A 10305-nucleotide genomic window follows, 5' to 3' on the forward strand; every position below is an offset into this window, starting at 1 on the left:
CTAGCTGTTAGTAACATTTAAAAAAACTTGTTTTAAGTATTTTACTTCTTTTGTTAAATCTGCTTACTACAAAAGTGTCATGACATACGAGTACAAGCAGGATTATTATTACAAGAAGGATTATATACGATACTATTACGAAGAGAAACATTGGCATAATACACCAAAACTTTCTAAACAGTTATGCCGTTAAACAAGACTACTGCTTAGAATGTTGCAGTTAAAAGTGGATGAGAAATTGGTGATATTTGTGGTGAAAAGATTTTTCGTATAGAATTTGGTGATGGGACATGCGAAGATCCCACAAGTATCAACATATCTAACTGTAATTCGATTAAAAGGCTTAGAATATTCATTACTTTTCAGAAAGAGAAATTATATTTAAGAAGTCTCTAGCAATGTGAGCATCTAAACTGAAAGGAGAATATAGTGACGCTACTATGTAAGTTTCAGCGCACATGCGCAGAATTGGATTACTTCCAGTTGGCCACCGGAAGTTTCCTCATGCGCATGCGCAGGAACTGCAACCTGAAAGCGTAACCACTGAATCGGTCTTTCTGGCAGAGCAGCGCTAGCAATCGGACGTGGCTCGACTTCTCTCAACGAACACCGTATTCTCTTGGCTCACACGAGTGAACATTGTAAACAGTCCTGTGGACTCGGCTACCAGTTTCCCCATAAGAAATACATGTGTATATGTTTTTACCTGTGAACCACAGAATAAACTACTTTGTTGTTATTGTAGACAGCCTGACTTTGATTCCGTTTCTTCAACTTGTAAGTGACAGGATCAAATCGGACACCTCTCCAGTGTTTCTAAACTCTCATCCTGTTATAAGAATAAAACCATAGACGGTTTCATGACATATATACGCTCCAGTAAAATTTATACAATTCCTTATGTGGCTTTTGTCCCTGAAATCGCTATTACGTAGTTAAAATAAGGAGAAGTACCTTTGAAAAAAGTCTCGCCTTTAATAAATTTACACCTTTAATGAAGTTGGGTAATAAGTTTTGTAAAATTGCTGGTGGATGTTTCGTATTCTTATGGATAGAGTACAATTTTTACTTTAGTTCTCTGCAAGTTAGAATCTACGAGTATCAAATTTAAAATAACGGCCAAAAATTTTATTACACTAAGGTTGCTATCAACCATGATCTGAAAATCAATTTGTTTAAATAACTCTATGAAATCTTTTTAAAATCTAAATTGCGACCGTTTTTCACTTTACACGCTGTAGAAAGTTCAAAATTTAAAAAACAGGAATATCACAATTTCACATAATCCATCCTCATTGGATGAGCCGATGTAAATATAAAACAACTTGCTTCTGTTCTATTAAGCCAAGAATGAGCTACCAAATAATAGAAGGATTAGCATATTGTTGTTTTTGCATCAGTTGATGATGGTGACAACGTTGATTTAACTCAGGTTGGTTTCGATCGAGGTAATCTATGATCATTTCAGCAGTGATCAGCCATATTTTTCTTTGTATTTTTTTTCTTTTACGGGTTTCATGTAGAGGAAGGACCTTTAAAAGCCTTTCGACCGATGAAAATTGAGGCTGTAAATATTATGTTTAAATATTTTGCAAGTCGTTAACTATCATACATATTAAAACTGAAAATGTATGTGTAGGGGTGGGGGTTCTCGTTTTGTGCCAAAACGGCTCGACTGAATTTTCTTAAACCTCACACGCACATTGCTTATGTGTCTGGGGAGATTTTAAGTATAAATTGATTTTGAAAAAATGTTCGGGTAAACGGCGGAGGAATAACATTTGGGCGCAGTTGAACGGCGGACTTAATTATTTTAAAGCTTCCAGAGGAAATAACCCATTCCCTCCTTCGTAAATTATTTGGTAAAAATGAAATTGAGTATGCTTATTTCTTAATATTTGAACTATTTTAGTTATTTTCTCAATTTATCCAATACAACGCTTAAACAAGTAAATATAAACTTCACATGCACACTGCTTATGTGTCTGGGGAGGTTTTAAGTATAAATTGATTTTGAAAAAATGTTCGGGGAAACGGCGGAGGATATAACATTTGCAACTTCAAGGGCCCTCAAGTAAGTTTTGGTCATTAAAAGCTTTCACTTACGATCCCAGTTGCGACTACAGCAGCAGGTCGGACATTACAATTAGCACAATGAGTAGGATCTGCGATTTTTGTCAGGCCAAAAAGTGGCCCGGGGAAACCCCAGGCACGTACTGCTCAAATGGTAAGATTAAAATACCTTCATTAGAAGATACCCCCCCCCGTCTCTTGGTTGACCTTTTCACTGGGGTTTCGCCTTTCTCTACCGAATTTCTTAAGCGCATTCGCGCCTACAACTGTGCCTTCTAAATGACTTCGTTCGGGTCTAACATCATTAGAGAAGGACAATTCATGCTGTCTTTTAAAGTTCAGGGACAAATATATCACAAGCTTGGTTCTCTCCAGCCAATCAATACTGTCTTGTCTCAGTTTCTACAACTTTACTTCGTTGGCGACTACGCAAACCAGGCTGCCAGACAGCAGTCCTTCTTACCTGGTACCGACCTAGCCTTAATACGTCAGCTCCAGGAGTTGATTCACGAAACAAACAGCTATGTTCACAGTTTTAAGTATGCGTTAGAAATAGGCATAGGTCTTCTGGGCAACACGCTCGCTGCTATAACGAGTACTCATGTAATGAGGTTGCGGTGCTTATTCGAGGTGAACAACACCAAAATAGGGACATAGTCTTGTGCCGCCGAGACGATGCGCTCCAACGAATTTGTGAAACCCATAGGTCCTACGACGCACTTAAGTATCCCCTACTTCATACTCATGGTGAAGACGGTTTTCACTTAAACATTCCCCAGCAAAACCTATCAGAGGCAGGTTTTGGTGACAGCAAATCAGTTACATGTATGGCTTACTATACCTATCGGTACATGGTTAAAAACAGCAGTTTGAATCACCTACACTTTTCTCGCGACTTTTTTCAACATGTCGTAGACAATGCTGTTAAGATTGAGTCTCAGCGCTTACAATACATACGGTTGAATCAGGCTAAGCTACGGACTGAAAAGTACATCCATCTCAGAGATAGCATCGTTAACGTTGTTGCCCCGAGAAGGATAGGCCAGTTGTGCATACTCCCGTCTTCCTTTATTGGTAGTCCTCGATACATGCACGAACATATGCAAGACGCCATGGTTTACGTTCGGCACTACGGTGGGTCCGACCTTTTCATTACCCTCACTTGTAATGTCAAGGGGAATGAAATACAAGTGAGTCTTCTGCCCGGTCAACAAGCCCATAATAGGCCTGATGTCATTGCGAGAGTTTTTAGACTGAAACTACTTAAATTCAAGGACCTCCTCACCAATGGCCAAATATTTTGCCATGTTAAAAGCTTCATGTTCACTGTTGAGTAGTAAAAGAGGGGCATGCCTCATGTACACACACTTCTGTGGTTAAGTCAGAAAATAAATGCAAATGACATAGACAGGCTAATTTCCGCTGAAATACCTGATCCGGACATTGATAGTGAAATCCATGGCATAGTGAAGTCTAATATGGTCCATGGCCCTTGTGGGCCTGCCTACACAAGGAAAGATTGCTTGATAAATGGTGTATACTCAAAGAATTATCCCCCAAAATTCGTGTCTCAGACTCAAACTGCTCAAGACAAGTACTCACTGTATAGGTGTAGGAAGCCATGCGACGGAGGCTTAAGCTTAACAATAGGGAAATTCGAAGTTGACAATAGATGGATAGTACCTTACTGTCCGCTTCTTTCAAAGACATTTAAAGCGCATATAAACGTTAAATTTTGCAACTCCATCAAATCAATCAAATATCCGCAAATACGTTAATAAAGGGTCCAATGCCTCCATGTTTGGCCTCCAAGGAATCAACCAACACAATGAAGTAATGCAATACTAGGCTGCACGGTACATAAGCAGCAATGAAGCGTTTTGGCATATTTTCGGTTTTCCAATGCACGAAAGGTATCCTGCCATTGTCCAGCTTGCTGTTCATCTGGAAAACAGGCAAAGCGTGTATTTCAGTGAAGCCGCTGCTGCGCAGGTAGCACAAGCTCCATCAGATACTACGCTTACTGCGTTTTCTAAACTTTGTCAGGTTGATCCTTTTGCATGGACACTCCTTTACCCACAAGTTCCATCCTACTACACCTAGAACAAGACGTGGAAGGTAGATAAAACTGTTGAAGGGCACGAAGGTATTAAGTTCAATGATTGCCTTGGGTACGTTTATACAGTGCACCCAAATCAGATTGAATGCTTTCATCTCCATCTTCTTCTACACGAAGTAACAGGACCAATTTGCTTTCAGGATTTAAGAACTGTGGATGAAAACGTTTTTGCAACATACAAGGAGGCATGTTAACAGCGCGGTCTTCTTAAAGATGACGGGCAGTGGCAAGCCTGCTTATCAGAAGCTTGTGTATCCAAATCGCTTGGAAACCTTAGAACACTTTTTGCTGTTATACTGCACAATTGTGCACCCAGTAGTCCGTATTCTTTGTAGCTTCGATTTAGGAATGACCTCTCTGAGGACTTTAGGCGAGCCGCTCAGCTTCAATTCCTTACTTTAAATATAGGTTTTACCGATACAATATACAACCTAGCGCTGATTGAGTTTGAAAACAAGACTTTAGCTTTAGGCGGTGACGTAATGACCACTTATGGACTGCCCCACCGCTGCAAAGCCTACCTCAAATGATCTCCCTTCTGAGATTGTTCGGGAAACATCTTACATTACTGAACTATCCACATATGTACAGATCAATGAGATATTCCTGCTACCTGACCAGAAGCACGCCTACGACACTATCGTTCAAGAAGTCCAGGGTCGTAAAGGTGGCGTTTTCTTCCTTAACGCTCCTGGCGGGACAGGCAAAACATTCGTAACTAGACTCATTCTTGCAAAAGTAAGGCTACAAAAGTGCATCGCAATAGCTGTGGCGACTTCAGGCATAGCTGCTACTCTGCTCCCTGGTAGTAGGACTGCACACTCTACGTTTAAGCTTCCCCTTAACCTTGCAAGTTCACCAACGCCCGTTTGCAACGTTTCAAAAACGTCGCATAAAACGGGCAATTGCTCGCACAATGCCGCCTGATTGTTTGGGATTGTTTGGGATTGTTTGGCATTAGATAGAACTTTGCGAGACATAAAAGAAAGCCATGAACCGATTGGGTGTGTCACTGTGTTGCAATCTGAGAACTTTAGACAAGCCTTGCCAGTGATTCCGAAAGGCACAAGGGCGGATGAAGTAATGGCGTGTCTTAAGTCTTCGCCTCTATGGGGTCATGTTGTTACTTTAAAGTTAGAATTCATCATGAGAGCGCGCCTCCATGAGGACCCATTGTCAGAAGATTTCGCGAGGGACATTTTCCTTCTTGGCAAAGGTGAAGTTCCAAAAGACGGAAATGAAGATGCTGACATAAGTAACATTTGCACAATAGCCAGTAGTATCCAGAGTCTTCAGGACTGGGTCTTCCCAGGCCTAGAAGTCCACAACAGAGATCTAGATTGGCCTTGCCATTTTGGCTCCTAAAAACGTTGCGGTCAGTGCAATCAACAACAGTCTCTTATTGCGTTTGCCTGGGGACGTGACAGTCTATAAGTCAGTAGACACCATTCCCAATCAGGATGAGGTAGTTGATTATCCCACTGAATTTTTGTATTCCTTGGAGCCTGTAGATGTACCTCTACATATTCTTACTCTTCGAGTAGGTAGCCCTGTTATGCTGATAAGGAATTTAAATCCATCGACGTTGTGCAACGGTACACGCCTTGTTATCACAAAATTACTTCCCAATGTCATTGAAGCATCGATTATGACCATCTGTGGTAAAGGTTAAGACGTCTTCATACTGCGAATTCCCCTTGTACCTTCGGCTGCTAACTTAACGTTCACTTTCGCAGAGTGCAGATTCCGATTAGACTCAGTTACGCCATGTCCATTAATAAATCCCAGGGGCAGTCGCTGTCTGTCGTTGGACTTTACTTAGCCGAATCATGCTTTTCACACGGTCAGCTGTACGTTGGCTGCTCAAGAGTGGGTTGTCGGAACAGTTTACATGCCTTCATCCCCCAGGAGAAAACTAAAAATGTTGTTTATAAGGAAGTTTTGTAGACTTGCCGTACTGGCGCCATATTTCAGTCCTACGTTATTGCTGTTATAATTTTTGTAGCTTTATTTTTTCACTTAATTGTTGTAATATTACACGTGCGATTCCCTTATAGAGTTACTTAGGTGTTAGTCTTGCCATAAAGCGTGAAAGGTGCTTAGAGGAGAGGGGTGTTAATCGCTTTATTAGTTTCTAAGCCTTTTCGAGCTAACGCACCCGGACAACGTCGAGTACACCGGCTAATATTAGAAAAATAAAAAAAACATGCTGGGTGGGAATTTCAAAGAGTGAACGATCTGAGAAGGTAGGGCAGGGCGTAGTTGTTTGTGGGAGGTTTTCTGAAGTGGAAACTATCGATGATAAGAAGAGGTGATATTATCGTGTCGGAAGTGAGCTTAAGTGTAAGTGACATGAGACTAGTTAGCTCTGAGGATCAGACAACTTTTGTACAGTAAAAAGTACATAGTGAGGAAACAGCAGGTTTGTGAGGTGGGAAGTTGGAGTGTATTTACGAGTGATTTCATACCAACTGGCCGAGTGTTCTGCCTTTTGATGTGGTCTAGAATGTGAGTGGGTGTGGTGGTGGCGGGGCATGTGAAATAAAAAGCCCGTCTCAGATGTGGAAATAGTGCTTCATTATGGTTCATACTTGAATTTTGTAGAGGGTAAATGAGTGTGTATGTGTGTGTGTGTCTGTGGAGGGACTGGAGTACTTTCTAGTTCTAAAAAGAAAGCCCAATGCTTGAGAAGCAGCTTATACTTTGCTGAGAATGTGCGCTCGCCATGAAAGATCCTCAGTAATGGTAAAACTTTGCATTTGATACGATCATGAAGGTCCTAGCTGTGTACTGTTCATATTTTGTTGGAGGTGGAGAATACGACAATATTTTCTTAATATGTGTAGTGATTGTAGTGTAGCGATATTGATATACTCACTCTTTGAGAGACACAACAAGAATGATCTCGTTTGAGATTACAACCATCTTTGGCTAGTTTGACCCTGTTGTGTCCACTCATCTGATTGCTTGGCATCCAGTCTCCATCCCCGTCGACTTCAACAGCATGTACACATCAACACCGACCAGATTTGACTCACGCTGTTTGTGTGAATCTTTCACCAGGGAAAAACAGTCTACCTAAAGACCTATCTATATCAAGAGACTCGGCACGGCATGATAGCCCCAACTTCTACACGTGTAGTAACCGGCTCTGTCACGTAACCCACAACATCTTGTTATAGAACTTACTATTGTGTACCTCATGAACTGGTAAACAAATTCTATCTTAACTCAATATGCTGAGACTTATCTTATGCTCTGTATTTCTGTTTTATGTGCATACACCTTTTGTCTGTACCTTCTGTCGCACACACGAACACACAGACACCAACACTTGTCGCACGTATTCATACACAACACTTCACTAGCATTCACACACTTTCACTTTGTACACTGTGTAAATAAAGTCTTCTCTCTCAAACAGTAGAGCGGTTTGTTGTCCTCATTAATTTCTTTGGCACTGTATTTTATATCATGTATTTGGCTTCTTATTATGTTAGGGACGACCGTGCGGCGTTCAAAAGGGGACCTTTGTCACCAACTCCTTACGTACGGTCGTTTATTTCTACAGTAGCTTTATGTTGTGGAAGAGAATAAGATTAGTGTGACCTTATACTGGAAAATGTCCACGAGGTCTCTTTGTTGAGTCAGTACAGATTTAGCGTATGGTGTCTTGGTGAAAATGAACAGCTCTTGGATGCACAAGGAAAGGTGTCTAGGTGCAAGTGAGTAGCGTTTAGATACACATGGTGGAGTATCTAGATGTAAGTGAATAGTGTTTGGATGCACAAGGTATGGTTTCTAGGCGCAAGTGAATGGCGCTTAATGCACAAGGTATGGAAGGAATGAACAACTGTGTAGGAATGGGCGTTATCAGAAGTATATAGAGAAAGAGTGTCGTGATTAAACCAGAGTTGGTAGAATGTTGTTCCAAGAGAAGTCTATCCAAAGCAAAGTGTATATTACCCAATGCATTGTTTTCGTAAGACGGTAGTGCCATTTGAAAGAGACTTGACTGCTATTCCTAACTGTTAGAGCGACCACACAGAGATTTCCTAGTTGATTCATTTTTATGGTTGTTTTGGGAGCTCATTATCATTGAAACATAAACAAACATGGTGATTTGTATATGGTCACTTTACTGGCCCCTGTCTCAGAATATAACATAGATGTAAGAGAGGATAGATAGATATATATGATCATATAAAGTGTTAGATAAGACAAGAAGTTAGCTAGGTAGATTGTGAGAGAGTGGTGAGGCCCTCTGTTATTGACGTAAAAACTTCGTTTAATAAACAAAATTAGATACAACTCTCGTTAGAAGAGATGACCCTTGTCATTGTCCGATCCTTGATTTAAGTAAACATATTCAGAATCATATTTCATGACGTCATAATTTATTTCTACTTATTACAAATTAACAAATGTTACCGAAAACTCACAAATCGCAATGATAAAGCAAAGGGTATAGGGGCGTACTTTCGTATCTCATCTTTCGGGTTTCCCAATGTCGGAATTGAACCATTTATGGAAAAAACTATCCTGTTCCCAAAGTTCTTCTCTTCTAAAAATACATCTCAATACGGAAAAATTAGAAAATCTGAAATCCAAAAGGACTAAATATGGAGGAACAATAAACGATTGTATCCGAGTAGGTTGCAAATATCCCAATATTTCTATTGGAATCTATGCATGTGACCAAAATGCCTACACAACATTTGCCGAAATTTTCGAACCGATTATCAAAGCATACCATAATATGACTGCTTTTACCCACCCATCAGCAGATTACGGAGATCCGAATCTTCTTAATTTATTCGCTTTAGAATCTACAAAAGATAAAGTAATTTCTTCTAATATTAATGTCAGTCGAAATTTCGATGGCTACCGTTACCATCCAATTCTTACCAAAGGTGATCGTTTAGAGATTGAGAAATTAGCCGTGGAAGCTTTAACTAACCTAGAAGGAGATCTTATGGGGCGCTATTTTTCGTATGTTGGTATTTCACCGGAAGATCGCAAACATCTTATCAACGAGAACATATATTTCGACAATTCCAATAGACTAAAAAAGGCAGCGGGTTGTTACGATGATTGGCCAGCTGGTAGAGGTGTTTACTATAACTTGGATAAAAATTTGGTATGCTGGGTAAACGAAGAAGATCATCTACGTATATTCTGCTCCGAGAAAGGACCTCGGTTAGCTGATGCTTACAAGAAGTTGGTTCGGATGATGCAGTCCCTTGAGAAAAAAGTTATGTTTGCTCAAGGTACATTCGGTTATTTAAACTTTTGCTGCAGTAATTTAGGAATTGCTATGACCATAAGCTTAATTGTTAAACTTCCACGTCCAAATTTAAAACCGGATTCTTTAGAAATCTGTAAAAAATATTGCCTCGAATGCAAACCCATTCAAAATATGTCTTCGTATTGGATTTGTGAGATAATAAATAAGCGGGTTATTGGAACAACGGAATTCGAAACAGTTAATTCTGTTGCAATGGGAACGGTGCGAATATTAAATATTGAAGATGACAATAAATAAATTAAAACAAAACTGAGATATGAAAGCGTAAAAAAATGGTAAACTTACGACAGATTTTTTTTTTTTAATTAGAAAAAATCGACGCGATTGGAACGTTCTTCGAAACTTAGAACATTGCCAAGTTACGTAATATTTGTATTTATAATTCTATAAAATTCAAATGAGTTTTTATATTCATTTAAGACGCCATTAATCAAGCAGTTGTAATACTAAGGCTTCTTGATTTAATAGGTAGATGGGGCACAACTAATAGAACCTACTTTTCAAACTTTGACCAATATGAAAATTGGACATGAAGAAACGGGAAAGATAATTTACAAATTTTGGTACTCATGTCTTTCCCAATGGGATTTTAGAAGCAAAGCAAAAAAGAGGTTCTGATTGCAGAATCGACTTGCTGGAAACTTACATCCAGTTTTATCTCAAATTGTTAGTGATTCATTAGATTTGTAATGGCAAAGAAAATGTATATCATAATTGTCATCCATAACTACAACTTATTTTATACACCAACAATATGCCTCATCAGTAACGAGAATTGGAAGTCCCCGCCTTAAGTGTAGTACCA

General features: G+C 39.6%; 1 protein-coding gene across 1 annotated transcript; it reads left to right on the top strand.

The window, feature by feature from the left end:
* Positions 1–8699: 8699 nt before the first annotated feature.
* Positions 8700–9737, top strand: LOC115214455 (arginine kinase Oct f 2-like). The gene has a single exon (XM_029783652.1). It carries the CDS (start codon positions 8700–8702, stop codon positions 9735–9737), a length of 1038 nt encoding a protein of 345 aa, XP_029639512.1.
* Positions 9738–10305: the final 568 nt, after the last annotated feature.

Source organism: Octopus sinensis, linkage group LG7, assembly GCF_006345805.1.
Source record: "Octopus sinensis linkage group LG7, ASM634580v1, whole genome shotgun sequence".
Classification (NCBI taxonomy): domain Eukaryota; kingdom Metazoa; phylum Mollusca; class Cephalopoda; order Octopoda; family Octopodidae; genus Octopus; species Octopus sinensis.

Coding starts and splice junctions, on each gene's coding strand:
- LOC115214455 (XM_029783652.1), top strand. CDS start 8,700: ATGTCGGAATTGAACCATTTATGGAAAAAACTATCCTGTTCCCAAAGT.